Source organism: Alligator mississippiensis, chromosome 3 (assembly GCF_030867095.1).
Source record: "Alligator mississippiensis isolate rAllMis1 chromosome 3, rAllMis1, whole genome shotgun sequence".
Classification (NCBI taxonomy): Eukaryota; Metazoa; Chordata; order Crocodylia; family Alligatoridae; genus Alligator; species Alligator mississippiensis.
The window spans coordinates 7,107,172-7,125,056 of NC_081826.1; the positions used below are offsets into that span (position 1 = coordinate 7,107,172).

The 17,885-nt window shown below is 46.5% G+C and overlaps 1 protein-coding gene across 2 annotated transcripts in view; it reads left to right on the plus strand.

Moving 5' to 3' along the window:
- Nucleotides 1-17,885, plus strand: part of SLC45A4 (solute carrier family 45 member 4) — a 93,863-nt gene that overhangs the window by 67,314 nt on the left and 8,664 nt on the right. For both annotated transcript variants that reach the window (XM_059723699.1, XM_006271246.4), the window contains 4 exons: nucleotides 9,553-9,741; nucleotides 13,605-13,784; nucleotides 16,443-17,518; nucleotides 17,617-17,716. In XM_059723699.1, the coding sequence (XP_059579682.1) occupies nucleotides 9,553-9,741; nucleotides 13,605-13,784; nucleotides 16,443-17,518; nucleotides 17,617-17,716 (1,545 nt within the window). The remainder of the gene's footprint in view (nucleotides 1-9,552; nucleotides 9,742-13,604; nucleotides 13,785-16,442; nucleotides 17,519-17,616; nucleotides 17,717-17,885) is intronic.

The following is a 17,885-nucleotide window of genomic DNA, read 5'->3' on the forward strand; positions in this document are numbered from 1 at the left end:
CACGCCGTTTAAATTGACAACAGCAGGAGAGCAGCGATGCCTCCTGGGGAAACGGTTAGATGTATCCTGTGAATGTAAGCATGGTGGGGGCAAAGGTTAGGTGCAATTCTTGGATGACACTAAGAGCAATGTTTGGGGGTTTTTTTGGTGGGGGGGGATAATCTCCCTCAGCTTTCAGGGACGTTTGTAGGTGGAGTTAAGTTTCCTTCATCCCCATGCAGCTCTTGCTGAAAGGTCAGAAGGAATTTGTCAGACGCTGCCTAGAGGGCTGCATGACATTTAATCTCTAGCCTGTTTCAGCTTATTAGGCACCAGGACGCAAATTGATTATTGCTGTCATATCTATTGGGTCCTGTAGGACAGGGGTCGGCAAGCGCCCGCGCATGGCACGCGAGGCCGTTTTGCTCGGCACGTTGCTGCCCGGAGGCTGCAAGCCCCACTACGAGCAGCCCAGCCCCTGTGGCTCTCACTGGTTCAGCTACACTTCTTCCTCCATCCTTTTTCTTTATTGATTTTTTTTTTTTTTTTCTTTTCTTTTAAGTAACTTGGTTATACACCGGTGTATAACCAAGTCAAGTGCATTTAAAAAAAAAATAAAAAAATCTTGCTTCCAATAGTTGTGGAGAATATAGCAACAGAGCTTCACATGAGTGATGATTACTTTGACTATTGCCAAATATTAGAAGGGAAGAGAGCAAGGGCAAGTGGGAGGTGAGGTTAAGAGGCAATAATAATTGAACAGACACAGCAGATGAAAGTCTTGGCAGTAACAGGAAGCTGTCTAAAGGGCCTCTTGCTCACCCATCATTTTTCTTCTTCAGAAGTATTATTGAGCCTGTTGTGGCTACTAATAATGTGGAGGGGGGTTATTTCCTTTAATTTTGAGAGCAGTTGCTCTACTCAAACATTTTCCCCAGTACAAGACACGTTGCTGTTGTAGTGCTAATACCTGCAGGGCTTCTGGATTCAAATATTCTAGCATGTACGTTGTTGACATGGGCATACCAAGAAGGTTATATAGCTTGTTACTGTGCGGGCCGGGCGCAAACCCAGGCCCTTTGTCACGCTGCACGCGGGCTGTGGCCGGCAGCCCGGGCACGCCGGGTCGGAGAGGGCGGGCGCCGAGCTAGAATTAGGCACAGACACTTAACGGTTGACTTTAAGATTGTTTACTTACACTGGGATGGTCGCGGTGCAGGCTGAAAACTTGCTTGAGTTGCGGTTACAAACAGAAAACACGAACAATCACGCAGAGCTTGCTAGGCTCCACGCAGACAACTCCGGATGTCCAGGACAAGCGCGCCTCAAAACTCGTCGATACGTCTTATAAAAGGTTACCGCTCGAAGACGGGAAGAGGTGGGCGGTGGATCAGGCTGCCAAGCTCCTCTGAGTCCCACACAGGGTTTCTATCACCCTGCCGCGTACCCAGAGTCCCCACGAGATGGATGTGGAGTCCTCTTCGGCTTGGGCGGAAACCGCTCAAGCCTCTTATACGGCTAGCAGGCCAATCGCTAGCCGCCACGTGGGAATAATTTAGAACTAGCCAATAGCGGGGAACAAATTTGCATCCGAAGAGCGGGAACTCTTTGCACCGTGCATTTCTGTGTTGCAAAGAAAATGCACCCTGCAAAGATTGCTGCAAAGTGACAGGAACTCTCTCCTTTGCACGCGGGTTCTCTGTGCAGCAAAACTCCACCGTGCAATCCCACGGGGATCATTCTAGTGCCGAAGCGCGCACAAAATCAGACCTTTGGGTCATGACAGTTACTTGTTTAGTTGTTCAAGTATCTTCATATTTCGAAAGGAAGTCTTTATTCTTTTTCTTTTAAAAAAAAATAAATAAAAATCTCCAGAGTAAGGCTCTGCTTGGCACTCAAATCGACGGGTTTTCATCAATTCTATTCAACTATAAAAAGAGAAAATCAAGTTTGTTTTTCAAGTCCCTAGAAGCTGTTTTCCATTTAAAAACACATTTCTTGATGGCGTCCAACTTCTATGGACACTGAGCCCTGATTGCTTCCCAGCATCTCGAAAGTGGGTACTGTATACAGAGATGTACTTTCTTCTCGGTGTTTCTCAAATCCAAACAGGCTTCTAGCCTTATTTGTGTGTTTATACATGTAAATGATAACATCAAAAAAGTAATGGGTGTCTCTCAAGCTGGGTGTGCGGTGGGAAGAGTTTCTGCTTTGGCATACTTTGGGCGCTGGCATAATGTATATATGAGCTGCCCATGCTGGCCTGGGAGAGACCAAATTTGAGAAAAGCCAGAACGGCGACATTGTGCAACCCAGCGGCATTGTTCTGAATGCTCGGACCTCGTGCATCACAAAAGTACAGACAAAGAAAAACCATAGAGCAAATGCTACTAGTGCGAGGTTGTGCCTGGCAGCACAATAAATTGAAGTGCTATAAAAAATACACTGATGAAGACTATCCTCTAAAAAATAAATAAATATGAAGTGGACAATGGGGAAAGTGCTCAACTCGAAGAGCGAGAATTGTAGAAAGCCAGTAGCTGTCTATGCAGGTTTCCAGCTGTCATAGTAAAAACTCTGGAGATGGGGAGACCTATTTTTAGGTGCTGCTTGAAGGTAGTCTGCTTTCTAGGTCAAGAGGGAGAGATTTTAATTTTCTAGGACCCACCAGAGATCTAGGGTTGTAGCCTCCCAACAGGCAGATGGTACAAGAATGCATGGCCATCAGGACAAGTTTCCGCCAGAGGTCTCAAAGCGGCGGCGAGATCTGGTGTCGTGGCGTTTGCACGTCATACTGGAGTTCCAGGTTTTAATCTTCCAGCTTGCTATGTGCAGTGCAAGGGTAATGTGACCACTGTGTAGACCTCTTTCCTCACTCCGAATGAGTTGGGAGCGAGGGAGCTGTGTTGTAGAAGGGAGCTCCAGTTCCCCAGCTGTACGAGCATCGGAGCACGCGTCCCCTGGGGGGTTGCTAGAAGGTGAAGGGACGCAGCCTGAGCAAGCTGTGCAGGTGAAGCACTCTTGTACTAGTACCAGCAAATAGCTCTCTGTGGGAAAGGCTTGGTCGGCAAACAGCAAGCATTTTAATTTGCTCGGCTCCTTTTGAGCCTCCTCAAATGGGATCACGCAATAAGAGCATCCTCGGAACATGCTTCTGTCCACAGGCTAAGTCTCATGTTCAGGACACGAGGGCATGCACTGGGTCCCTGTGAAAGCTGAATCTAGCTCTGGCAGGAGCATCCTGTTCATTTTCTTTTCCTCCCTCTAGCCAGCAGCATTCCTTGAGCAAGTGATCTGCATTGTCTGGCGAAGCAATAAATGGGGAAGTGCAGAATGAGCTCTTCCCAACTCCAAGCTGACCCACAGTCTTGAAATGGTCTGGAGCAGGCTTTCTGTTCAGACCTCTCCTAGACTGGGTAATAAGACAGTTGGCAAACGCTGTGCCCGGCTCAGCTGGTCCTGCCATGGCTTTTCTTGTCATCTTTCTGGATCAGACGGGAACGATTGAGGCATAGCACCACCTCCCTTGATGGGGAGAGGTTGGCTGTGGGACATGGGAGTAAAAGAATAAAGAATGGATTGCATGGGTCTCTAAATATCAGGATGGGTGGAGAATAAGTGAGGGAACAGCTTCAAAAGGGAACGGCAAGGATTGCTTGTGTAGGGTAGGCATTTATAGGTGAGCAGCAGGCAGCGGGGCCTCCTGAGTTGCCAGCAGATGCAGAAACACGTCTGCCACTGTCCCCAGAGCACATCGGAAGCAGACCACAGTGTGACACCTAATGCATATGAAAGGAGCCTGCTGGAGCAATGGTTGGCAAACTATTTTTTTTTTTGGCTGCAAGCTGGAATGACCCACCTCAGGTCAGAAATGGACAGATGGGACCTGACCACCACCCCTTCTTCCTCCTAGCAGCATAGAGAGCAAGCCTGCCACTGCAGCCCCACGTCCACAGGCCGAATCAAGTGGCTCCCTCGGCCATAGGTGCTACAGGACAGATGTGGAGTCTCTGGGGGAGTATATTGTTGAGCCTCTCCCACCTCTGACTTCCAGAGAGATTAGAAGAGGGTTTATTTTGGGGAGCAGAGCAGTGTCATCACTTCAATGTTCCTAACAGCGATTCACGCTGAAAACAACAGTTCCCAGGACAAGCATGCCCCTTGCACCAGTTTCACTGGAGGATAAAAAAAATTAAGTGGCACCTTTTTTTGTATTGGGAAATATTAAAAATATTCAGTATGTTTGCAAGGGCAGGAAGTGCGGGCTGTGTAGTGCTAGCAAAGCACGATAATTGATAACAGTGGATGTAGGCTTGTGGGTTGACCGTCTCTTGGTTATAAGTTTTGGGGTATGTTTAAACTGCAAACAAACCTCTAGGTGATAATTCCTGATCACTGAAAATAGAAGCTGGATTCCCATTCCCATATCAGATCTTTTCTTAAACTTTATAAGGAACTGTTCCCCCCTCCCCCCGAACTTTATCAAAAAGAGGATTTGAATAGAAGCTGCTGCATGTGACTTGCTCTTTCTTCCGTGTAACTTGTGACCTCACACGGCCCTCAGACCAGTGGTGACACAGTGAGCATTTCCTGTGAACCGTGAGTGGTGCTGGTCCCACTATTGTTGGGACCGTTTTTTTTCTCTTTCCTTGGGATAGAAAACAAAAACTTATTTACTAGAAGCCAGTGTCCTGTTTGTTTGCAGCTCGCTGGGAAATGCCACGTTGCTGGAGTCTCAGTGGCCCCGGACAGAGGCTGTAGACAAGCTGGTGTTTTGTTTTTTTTTTCACTGATCTGAGTCGGGCTTCGGACTTGCTGACTTCTAACCTGAGCCACAAAGTCAGTTCATGGGACACATGCTAGCGCTTGTTTATCCGTAGTGTTTTTTCCTCCTTGGTATTTCCTCAGATTTGTGTTTTTTCACGGACAGCTAAATAATAGTCCTTGAGTTTCAATTTTTTTTCCCAAGATGTCAACAGAAAAATAAATTAAACAAAAACCTATTGTGAATCTTGCCCAGCTCAGAGTGCGACTGTTCACATTTACAGAGCATATTTAGTTGGGGTTTTCTATTATTTGGCCAACAGAATAATGGAAAACTTGCATTGTAACAAAGGAACAGCATCATAGAGGCAATGGGAAACTTCTGCTGTGACCCTTCGACTTCCCCAGTTCAGTTCAGGTCTCTTCCTAATCAGTATTACTCGCTGCCTAATGGCCACTTTTAGCCCTCGCGAGATGAGATCAGTCTTAAGCATCCAGTTTCCAGCTGAGTATAGCACAGGACACAAAGCTCAGCTGAAAAGACCACTACCTGGATGGTCATAAATGGAAATAACCCATTATTATACAGTATTCCCTTGGGCTAAGAGCAGACAACTGGTTTAATCCAGGGCTGATTAGTCTGAGATTTGACTCCCATTGAAACAGGCACAGAACAGTCATTTACACAAGCAGTTTAACTGGCCATTGACTCGAATTAGCTGCGGTTTATTCTGAGGCCATGCATTTAATTTGGATACATCCCAGGTAATGAACATGGGACAATATGGGCACAAATTGTCCATCTGTGAGTCTGGGCTTGTTGCAAGACTAAGCAATCAAATCTGAATCGAACCGTTTGTCTCTTAGCCTCGGAGGCCAGTCGCAAACCTCTGCTGATTTCTGCATTCAGGAGCCTAATCTGATCTGCACCATCTGACCATGCTGCTGTTGCTTCTTCTCTCTTGCCACTAGCGGATGGTGAGAAGTCTTTTCCCACCACGCAAGTCAGGGATTTCTCAGGGCCAAGAGTTTCCCCTCATCCCCTGTCACTCTTGCCTGTCCCTTAAGCTTGCTTGAAATTTTACTGCCCTCCCACCAGTCAGAAAACAGAAGAGCCATTCAAATAAAAGGTATGAGGGCAGAGGGGAGATGCAAAGCATCCTGAGATGCTGGGGGACTGAGTTAACTTGAATCTGGAGGGCATCTGGGATAGGCTAAATCAGTTTGTCTGACGCTGTATCCATCCAGGTGTATTTTAAACCAGTTTTGGCCATCTTGAAATAAGTCTATGTGCACGAACTTCTGTTTTGGTTACAGATTTGAACCAGTTTCCAATTACTTATAGCAGTTTGTGTAACTCTTGTCCCTAGTCAGTGTCACTTCTCAGGCCTGTTGTGTTGGAGCACTCTTGGGGCGCTAGTCAGCGTCCACACGGACCACCTGTGAATTTCTTTCTACCAAGAATTTTTTGGGAAGATTTGGCAAACTTCTGATTTTCAAGCAGCAGGTTTGGCGTGGAGACTATGTGGCTGCTCAGCATATAATTGAAGAATGCATTTCTTGACATAACCAATTCTCTAACAACATTCGTTTAAATAATTCAAACGGGGGTGGGGGCAGCTCCTTTTCTTTCTACCACTATACCAATGACAAGGTTCAGATCATGGTTGGAGTGTCATAAAGTTATCTCCTTCCCAGCTCAAGTTTAGAAGTATTGCCCACTGCTGAAAAACATGAAGGATTATTTTTGTAGAGTCTTTTTCTTGGTAGTAGCCTCAAGGCTTGCATAAGTCTCTAATTTTGCCTTTCAGCCCCATTTACCTCTAGGGTAAGCTGATCAGATCTTGCTTCTCCATTTGTTCCAATCAGTGCCAAAGGGTCTCCGACCACCTCCTTTTTTTTTTTTTTGCTAAGGAGAAATATTCAGGCTGCTAAAAGAGCTAGCAGATTTTCAATACTTGCCTGAAGTTGTACGTATATAGGAGCAAACATGGTTTTGCCCATGTCCTGATGCCTTCTCCCACCACACTGCAGTACCCAGCGTGTTGGCCTCTTTGAAAAATCTGAGTTGTTCTCAATGCCTGCAGGACATAGATTTAGGAGGCCAGACGTAAACCTGACCACAGCGTAGGCCTCAGCCAGACTTCTGACTATTGCACATGTTAATTATGCAAATACAAGACGACCTTGCAGGGATTAAACAAAAGATGATGTCATAAAATTCATTTTTAAAAATAAAAAGATGTTTTGTGCAACAGTTCATTAACTTGCTTCATGAATAAAGCTGCTCATATTTGGAGTTCAGACAAATGCAAATTTTAAGTTTTTTGTATCTGGGCGATCTGTTTAATTGGAATAGTGTACAAGCCAATAGCATACCTTGTTCCTTTTTCACTGTTCACCTAGCCAATAAATAAGGCGCATTTTGCAGTGTGCCCAGACATGGTATGAAAGGAATGCAAATGCCATGGAGCAGGGTTTTGTACAAACTTATCGGGGACCACAAATGGGCATCTCAGTTGCATATCGCCAAGTGTTCCAGCTAAAAGAGCAAGCAGCTTCTCCCAGCATTAAAAGACCAGTGGTGATAGCTACGTTCCAGGTCCTCGTGCCCCGTGCAGCAGACCTGTTACGTTCATTGAGCTTGTGGTTGCTGTAGGTCTCTGATTTTAGTATTTGGTAAAAAAAAAAATAATAATAATAATAATAATAATAAACAAAAAAACCCAAAAACGTCATTGCCTTCTGAGGGGCTCGTGCCATGCCGCTGTCCACCTTTCATCCTGATTCTGCGTGCTCACCTTACCAGCAGGCTAAGCCAAGGACAGCGATATAGGAGCTGCAGTCTCGGAGCAGAGCCAGTTTCTAATTCCTCCTGAAGTGTTGGAGGTGGACCCCAAGTGCACCATAAGATCTTGATACGTGCTCTTCTGTTACCACTCAACACAGATCCTGTCTTGGGGCACAGGCTTTACCGGTCAGAAAGGCTGGTGTGGCAATCTGAACTGCTCTATACACATTGGGTCTTGCAACCACTGCTGCACCCAATAATCATGGCATTTCTCTGTATGAGGTCCGTTCCACAGGCCATTCCTAACTATCTGGCCTAGCCTGAAAAGAGCATATGCATGTGCTTATTTGAGCCTTAACAAGCAAGTTGCTGTTTTCTCTGGTAGAGAGTAGATCCCCCGGATAGTTGACATGAGCTGGATCTGTAAAGTCCCACAGCTGGTCTCTAGCTCTGCATAATCAATGAGGTTGTTTCCCAGGGTTACTTTTTCCCTTCACTGAAAAGGAAGCTTTAGCGTCTGGCTTCCCAGGGGTAGCCCCGGTCTCCACAAAGTTCACAAGTCTGATGTTCCTAATGCTTGTCCGGCCCTTCGGGTAAGGACTTCATAGCCTGCTCAGGGCTGATCCCATCACACGAGGCATGGCAGCGTTTGGCCTCTGACATCATCCGAGGAATTGGCTGTCTTACGGTAGCTTGTGTGCAAGGCTTTAAATTCTCCATGTGCAGCGTCTTTATAGTAAGTTTGGGAGAACCCAGTTCACTGGCACATACATTAAGTCACTGTAAGAACATAAGTCACCATGCAGGTCCCAGATGTGATGGTAGTTTTAAATGCCAGTGAGACTAAATTTTCCTGACCTCCTGCATGGGTTATTCTGAACGATTAATGGCACCTGCTACCCAAATACAGAATGAAGCAGTAACGGTTGCTCGCTGCTTTTGATGCTGTGGGTGTGACTGATAGCCCCCTTTTCCTCTACTGAGTGAGAAAGCTGGTCTTTTTTTAGCCCCAGTGCTAGCTAGACAACAAGCAGCAGACCATTTTGTACTTCTGCCTTTGAAAAGATGTATGAAATAGTACTGGTGCATTGAAAAAGAAGAAAATGTTTCAGATGTGGAGTGAGACACTCTGCCATCTACGGGCTGATGGCTGGTATTATTCCCAGTAACTGGGTGCAGGAGGCTTTTCCTTTGCTGCCGTTTTCATCCTTCCATGCACTTTTCTTTCCCTAGACCTTATTAATCACTGGCAACAACTATCCTCTCACCCCCAAGTAATTTTATAGGATAAATCTATTTCCCTTCTGCTGTGCCTACCCACTGCTTTCAGAAACTGGCCCTTTGGGTAACAGAGGTGAGCGATCTACGTGTCTGCTGTCGGGGTTCGAAAATAATTGGTTTGGGTATTGGCTATTGTTCAGTTTATCTGCTCTACAATTTTGTTCCAGAGGAGGAGCAGGGTGCTGGTGTCCTCTACCGCTCTAGTTGTAAATATGTCCTACCATACCTTGCAAGCTTAGTTTTCAGAAACTAGTGGCACAGGGTTGTGTGCTAGAAAAAACAATTCATCACACGATGGTAAAACTCTGTCCCCAGCTATCAAGGTGTTAAAGCTTAGAGATGCCCGTGTACGCTGGCCTTTCAGACTTGCAAAGCCATTGTAACATCCACTTTACGCAGCGGGCCATGAGGAGGCAGTGATCAGTGCAGGCTGGTGACTCAATGTCCTAACCTTTATTCCAGTAGTTATGTGCAGGTGGTGAACTCCTTGCTATACATTAAGTTCTCTCTTCCCTATGAAACATGTGTAAATGTTTTATTGCCTGTTAGAGAATGGCACAAAATTATGGTGACCTTATCCAGGTGTGCCCTCGGGTGAGGGGTTGCAACAGATTAGTGTGCTGCTGTTCTTTTATTATACTCCTTTTATTAAAAAAAAAAAATCTAAATCCTGCATTTAGATCTCAATGTACCATGTACAGCATATAACTGGTAACTCCTTTTTCTTTGGTTTTTAGGTCTTCCTGAGCAGTACTACAGCCTCACTTGGTTCCTTAGCCCTATCCTGGGCTTGATCTTCACTCCACTCATAGGTTCGGCCAGTGACCGCTGCACCCTGAGCTGGGGCCGCCGGAGGCCTTTTATTCTCGCTCTCTCCATCGGTGTCCTCTTTGGAGTTGCACTTTTCCTTAATGGCTCTGTTATAGGTAAGTAATTGGGAAATCACCTGGCCATTTTACTTACTACAGCCTCTGATATAAAGTGTCTTATCTAAGATACGCATGATATGCAGTTGATTAACTTACAAGCTGCTTAGTGTAACATTAACATGTTGTATTGGGTAACTAAGATGTGAACTATCCCGGACTTTAACGAGGAAGGAAAATTTAAAGTCACAGTACTTACAGGGCTAATATTTAGCACAGAATAACTATAACCATTGATACTGAGTCATTAATACAACGGTTGCCAGCATAATGTTTGTAGGCTCCAAGATGAATTCGGCCAGTTCTTGACATGGGAAAAGTGTAGCAACCTGTTCACAGGGAAACATTTCCTGTTGTGATCCATTTTCCCTTTAATGCATATCTGGCGACACATCCTGTTTCCAGCATTATTTCAAAAATTATCTTTTCACTTTTTCTTGTTCTTTTCTTAGACCTGGTATTGAAAAAGTCCAGAGCACGGTTAATATTAGTTTATCAACATCTCTATGTGGGAAAATAAATTTTCCCGAGCCCCCATCAAATCTGTTAAAAATAAGTTGTTTCCCTAGAACATAGTTGACAAGGGAACTTAATCTAAGAATCTCTGTGAATTTAGTGCTGCAGCAAGTACATTTAAGGAAACATTTACAACACCTTTGAGTTGATGCAACAGAAAGGAGCCTTGTACCTATGACTCCTTGTTCTCATGTTTATGTAAGATGAGGATTTGTTTTAACAATTCGGGGAATGAACCAGGCGTTTAACCTTGGGTCAGTATTTCACCTTCCCAAAGCCTCAGAGACGCTCTATGGGATTGTTTTTACTACCCTACAGATTGCAAAGGATAAGCCGTTCTTAATGAACAAACGATGACTCGTTGGAGACATTGGGTGCATCCTGCTGCAATGCTTTACTAGCTTCCTTTATAAATAAAAATTAATGCTTGGAGATGATTAATACGCAATCTAGTTGATGTTTAGGCCTCTGACATGTTTAATGGTGCAATTTGGTCCGTGTGGCATGGCAGAAGGCATGATTGTTGGGATCAGGGATCGGATCTCAGTCGTGCCATTACAGCATGGCAGTGCAAGGGATCCTGAGATCAAAAACTTGGCCCCCCAGCACCAGGAAGTTGAAAGAGGAATTCCCACAGGTCCAGCTTGGCTGAGAATCAGCCGATTGTCCACTCTGGGACCACACCAAGGACTCAAACCGGCATCAGCGAGGTCTGGGGCTGAAGCTGACAATCAGCTGATTTGATTGTTGGTCTCGGACCCAGCCCCAGCCTCATCAAGGCAGGTTCGAGTCCCCAGCGTGGTGAGCTGACAGTCGGCTGATTGCTGCCCCATCCTGGGTCCAGTTAGAGACTAGGGCTGTCCAGGCCAGGCTGGCAACACTGATAATCAAAACCTTGTGCCCAGCAGCTCTGCCTGGGTCGCCAGGCATGGGAGGTCAGAGCCTCTGGGAAGCAAGGTAAGCCAAAGGGCTTCCCCAAATGGGGACTTTAACCCCATGGAAGCCCATGATCATCCATGTCCTAGCAGCCACCCCAGAGCTGCTAGGTGTAGTGTTCAAAGTGCCCGGTGGGGAAGCTGCCACCTCTCCCTGCTGTCTAGGTCCAGGTGCCCAAGGAGCTGCAGCCCAGCTCCACTCCAAGGCTGCAGATGTGGTCTTCAAAGCTCCTTGTGTCCTGGGGCCCAATGGTATAGGGAGCTGGGGACTCCCAGTTGCCATTTCCACAGGCACCCTGGAAACTTAAAGCAGAAGGGCAGCTGCTTGCCTTTTGGAGGTCTGGGATGCAGCAAGCCTGAGACCAGAGACGCCCTTTGATGTCAGGCTCATGGTGCACCCCCTCTCCCCATCTGCTGTCAGAGAGAGCCTGTTCTGACTTAAGGGGCCTCTCTATGTTAATTTAAGCCAGCTTTTATTGACCTTGGCAAGCCATGCAGATAGAGGAAAGCTAACGTTTTATGTGGCAATATTTTGTCATCTTCTGGTGAATGTGCACTAAAGGAATGGGGTCTGTTCTCAAACTTGGAGTCCTTTTTCAGCACTCTTGGAGCCACTGCAATAGTTTTGCAACCAGGCTGTCTTGGTAGCCTAATGCCAAATGTGCTCCAAAAGACCCTTTTTTGGGTTTTTTTTCCAAAATATGGAAGCAAGAGCTGTCCATGGAGAAGCCATGGGAGTGCTATCTATATACTTTTTTCTTGCCAGCATTGCAGTGGGGGTAGGTGGTCCTTCTATGAATGCTTTCTCCCTTCTCCCAGTGTGGCTTCAAGTGCGCTCCTCAACTGAAAGCTGCTTCACCACTTGCCCTGACGTAGCCCCATGTTGGAAATCTTCAGACATTAGCTTTTATGATCTGGCATCTAGATTGGATGCCTGGTTTAGGAAAATGGCATTAGTTTCTCTGTACCCCTTTGCCCGGTCCCACTGTGCAGAGAAAAGAGGTACTGCTTGCCAAGGTCCCAAGAGGGGCAATACGAAAGGAAGGCACTCGTGTGTGCCTTGCGACCCTTGAAGGTGGACTCAGCACATCCGTGCTCCCTGCCTGCCTTCACCCCACCCCACTGCTTTCACCCTGGAGCTGAGGGGAATGGTGCCACCTCGCCTGTCTGAGTGTCTGGAGCTGTGCGAGGGGCAGGGAGCACAGGAGAGCTGCCCAGGCTGTAAAGCTAGAAGATTGCATCAGTGCATTGCCAGCACCTCCCCAGCGTAAGAGCATGCACAGGTCCTCTCTGCTCTAGGCACAGCCTTAATTGTTATTGCCCTGTCTATTATCTGCATAGTCCAGCTTTTCAAAGCAAGAATAGCACTGATGTTAGCAGCGCATCTCACCTGCCAGTAGCATTTGTTTAATGTACAGGACCCTCTTGCTTGGCTTTCAGATTTCTCCTTATAAACTCAGGAATCAATATTCTTGAGCACTGGAAAACCTCTCCTGCGTTATCTAGTCCAGCTCCCCACAGGATTGTTTTCCACTGCACTGGTTTAAGGGCTGTGTCACAATCTGGCACCTCTAATTCCTGCATCTCACTGACGGTTTTCAGTCATTACGGTTTTTATGAACACCTTTGTTTGAATGTTCCCCGATGAGAAGTTTGTTTTATACAGGAATTGTTCTTCAGCGGCTCCGCTTCAAGAGGACCTCTTGCAATGAGAGCAGAAGCTGATTGGTCCCATTGTAATGATCTATACGTATATCGTCATAAGATGCTTTTATTATACAGCAATGACAGTGCCAAATTCATTTGCTGCTTTGTTTCTGGAAGTTACAATTTTAAAAATGAGTATTTAACCAAAACAAATATCAATTTGAGCGACTGATTTGTTTTGGAGTTTTTTCCCCATTTTATGGTGTCCTCTTGTGCCCAACTATTAGTACATGTCTCGTGGGACACCATGTGAAGTTCAGGGTGCAGTCTGCAAAACCGAATGCAAGAAATGCAGTTGCAATAGCCGCACTTAACCAGGGGTTTGATGCATGTAGTTTTTGTTCTGAGGATCCAAATTTTTCATATCCTAGCTGCCTTTCACAAAGAAGTACCTTCCACATTTGGAGGATATTTGAAACGTGGCAGGGTAGACACATAACCACTACTTTGAGAAGCGTGCGGGGGGGGCTTCAAACAGATGAACACTTTAAGAAATAAATGTCAATCTCATCAACGTAAAGAACTGTATCTTCTGTCCCAGACCCTTCCAGAAGCTGTAGCAAAGAATTGAAATTGCCATTTTATTCAGTAAAGGAATGTGTCCAGTAAGTGCATTGACTTGCCTTTCTCTTAAGGAGATTAACCTACTTCTTAGTAGTTATCCCCCTTTGGATGAAATGCCTACAGGTGCCTTTGTGTTCACAGGTCTAGCCATTGGAGACGTCCCAGACAAGCAGCCAATTGGCATAGTTCTCACAGTGCTGGGGGTGGTGGTGTTGGATTTTTGTGCTGATGCAACAGAAGGGCCGATTCGAGCCTATTTACTTGATGTGGTGGATAGCGAGGAACAGGACATGGCACTCAACATCCATGCCTTCTCAGCTGGTACGTAACTCATTTGTATGCATTTCATGCAACCCTTGCATCTTCTGACGTTGACTCGTTACTCGGTTCTCTCATAGTTGTAGATATTCTCTGAACTCGGTCCTCGTGACTCAGTATCGTGCAATTGTCATAAGCACACAAATGTCTTATTGGATCAGACCATAGGTCCACATATCTCGGTGTCCTGTCTCTCAATGGCAGAGTGGCTCTAATCTGAAGGCTGAGGATGTGCTATATGGGAGAAAGGTCTATGAATATCACGCCACGGCAAAGCAAAAGTAATTGCAGGCAGTGCAAAGATTGTTTACGGAGGTACTTGGAGATCTAATTCTGAATGAATCCATATCATCCTGACCCATGCAAACGCACGTTGAGGCGGTCTCTGGTCTGAAGGCTTTAGAATGCAAGTTAGAAAGACCGACAAGTCAGTGAGCCAAGCCGGGTTGTGCCGTAAGGCTCTGTTAAGCCTGGAGATGCTAATTGACATCAGTGGAATGAGTCTGGGTTGCCCCCAGTGCGACTGAAAGGAGAACTGGTTTTAATGCAGCTCTGAGGAGATGTTTAATAAACTGCATCAGAACTAAAGTCCCGTAGTTCTAAGCCGAGCAAGTCTTTTAGAGATCTGTTCGTTTGCGACAAAATACTGATGCAGTTGGCCAAAGCAGTGGTTCTGAACCTAATCACCGGTCCAGGTCACACGTGCAGCCCTCCAAACATCACACAGCCTGCACCTTTCACCACGACCATCCAGTGGTCTACTTGCCAATCGTGTACTGTTAATAGCCAGGGTCTCTGCAGGCACAGGTTCTCCGCCCCTCGCAGGCAAGCTCACCCCAGCCTGCCTTCTCTACTCAGAACTGTTCTCAGCTTCTCCTCCATCTGTTCAGCCAGCACCCAGACACAATATATTGTATATCCATGAAGCAGCAGCAGCATAAGCTCTTATTGGTTGATCCTCCCCGCTTCTGTTGGCCAACTGAGCTGCCCCGCTCCATTTTCCCATGGCATGGGAAGAGCACAGGTTCAGCTCTGCCTGTCCATCCCTCTTCGCAGGGTGTGGAGTCCTGGCTCCCACAGCAGAAGCAGACACAGTGGTACAGGGAGCTGCATGGCTTCCTGCCCCTTCCCCATAAGCAGTGAGTGGGGCTGCAAGAAACCCCCCCTCACTTACCATTCCTGTGGCCATGGCCCCAAGAACCACAGTGAGCAGACCCATGGGCCACAGATTGCAAACCCATGGGGCAGAGCATGACTTCACAGCTGGAGGCATGATACCAAGAGACTTGGATACTAATGTCTTTATCAGTGACTTGGATGAGGGCATAGAGAGCACCCTGTCCAAGTTTGCAGATGATACCAAATTATGGAGCAAAGTTAACACAACAGAGGGTAGGGAACGGATCCAGGCAGATCTGGACAGGTTGGAAAAGTGGGCAGAACAAAATAGGATGCAGTTCAGCAAAGACAAGTGCAAAGCGCTGCACCTGGGCAAAAAGAGCCACCAACACGCTTCCAGGCTGGGGGATGACCACAGCAGCGGAAAGGGATCTCGGAGTCGTTGTTGACTCCAAGGTGAACATGAGCCGTCAGTGTGACAAAATGGTCAGCAAGACTAACTGCACTTTATCATGCATTAGCAGGTGCATGATGAACAGGTCCAGGGAGGTGATGCTTCCCCTCTGTGGCACTGGTCAGGCCACAGTTGAAGTACTGCATCCAGTTCTGGGCGCTGCACTTCAAGTGGGATGTGGCTAACCTTGAGGGTTCAGCAGAGGCCGCTCGTATGGTTGGGGGCCTGCCGGCAGAGCCCTATGAAGAGAGACTGAGGGACCTAGATCTCCTCTTCAGCCTCTGCAAGAGAAGGCTGAGAGGGGATCTTGTGGCTGCCTATAAATTCATCGGGGGGGGCCAGCAGGGGATTAGGAGATGCTCTATTTACTAGGGCATCCCCTGGAGTAACTAGGAACAATGGCCACAAACTGATGGAGAGCAAATTTAGGTTAGACATTAGAAAGAACTTCTTCATGGTAAGGGCGCCAGAATCTGGAATGGGCTCCCAAGGGAGGTGGTGCTCTCCCCTACCCTGGGGGTCTTCAAGAGGAGACTGGATAAGCACCTGGCAGGAGTTGTCTGACCCCAGCGCTTTTTCCTGCCCAGCAACAGGGGGTGAGACTCGATGACCTACTGAGGTCCCTTCTGACCCTAACATCTATGAATCTACAAACCCAGCAGGTGACACGTTCTCAGAGCATGGGCTCATCCAAAGTTGTCATCTAAAAAGGGATTTTAAATCTATTTTGAAAGGATTTGCCTACTAGAAGGGGCAGTAGTCTTCATTTCTTTAACCTCTTGCCCACACCTGGCTAAGAACAGCCTCCAGCCTGGCATTGGATTTCCAGACTTTAGATTCAAACACAAACCACTGAACAATAAGTTGGGCCGCTTGCTAAATGGTCAGCCTGAAATCAAAGGCTCATATTGCCTTCAAAATAAGTGGAACCTTGTCTGCTTAAATTCCTCATATTTCTACATCTCCATCACAGGCTTCACGTGGTGCTTGAAGGGAGGCTGTGGTTTGATGTCAGACTTTAAGTCAATCCCTGTTTCCAGTTGATAACATTTTATGCCTTTTTCTTTTTTCCCCCCTCTCTTCCTCAGGTCTTGGAGGAGCAATCGGCTATATGCTGGGAGGGCTTGACTGGACACAGACCTTTTTGGGCGATCTCTTCAAATCTCAAGAACAAGTACTTTTCTTCTTTGCAGCCATTATTTTCTCCGTCTCCGTAGCTCTTCATCTTTTTAGTATTGAAGAAGAGCAGTATAACCCTCAACAGGATAGAATTGATGAAGAAGGAGACACGCTGTCTAGTGTCAAGTACAGTGGCAGTCTCCCACCCCTCAGTCGTTTGAATGCAATTAGTGAGGAAGATCCATATGGAGCTTCTCTGTTCCCTGACGATGGTCGTTCAGAGGCAGACCTCGACCTTGATTTCCTCGAGGTGAATATCGTCAGGAGCAAGAGCGATTCTATCCTGCACATGCCTGATGCTACTATAGAAATCGAGCCAGAGCTGCTTTTTCTACAAGACATTGAGCCTTCCATTTTTCAGGATGCATCCTACCCAAACACACCCCACACCACCAGCCAGGAACTTATGAAGTCCAAATTCAACCGCTTGTCTGCTTTCCTCAGGGAAAATGAAAAAGAGGAGGAGATGTTGCTTGATAATCACTTGAATGTAGGCAAAGTCCCAAATGCAAACGGCTCCCTACCAAAAGAGCTCCTGAATGGACATGCTAGAATTGGCATGAAGCCATCCAGTACTTCCAACTCCATGCGCAGACGGAGACACATGTTCTACCGTCAGCCTTCTTACACCTTCTCATACTATGGCAAAATAGGGTCTCGCCGCTATCGTTTCCGACGGGCCAATGCCATTGTCTTGATAAAGTCCTCCCGCAGCATGAATGATATCTATGACATGCAGAAGAGGCAACGGCAGAGATACCGGCACAGGAATCAGAGTGGTGCAACTAATTCTAGTGGAGACACAGAGAGCGAGGAAGGGGAAACTGAAACCACTGTCAGACTGCTGTGGTTGTCCATGCTAAAGATGCCAAAGGAGCTACTGAGACTTTGCCTCTGTCACCTCTTAACCTGGTTTTCAATCATTGCTGAAGCTGTGTTTTATACAGATTTCATGGGACAGGTCATTTTTAAAGGTGATCCCAAGGTGAGCAATTAGTGTATGTTGCCTAAGGCAGACTAGTTTTTGCTTTGTACCTGTTTTGTGATTCCCTAATAATAAATCTCTCTCTCTCTCTCTTGCAGGGCCCTTCTAATTCTACTGAGCTTCATGCCTATAATGCTGGAGTTCAGATGGGCTGCTGGGGATTGGTAATTTATGCTGCTACTGCTGCTGTTTGTTCAGGTAAGCCTGTCAACAGGCGAATCCAGCTAGTTCCAGAGACAGTAACTTAAACACTAGTGTAGACTAGTGTTCGCCTTCCAGTTAAATCTTGAGATCGGAGGAAATTTTTTTACGTGCATTTCAAATGTTTATAATGGGTGTCTTAAGTGAGGCTGAATCGGTGTGGAGA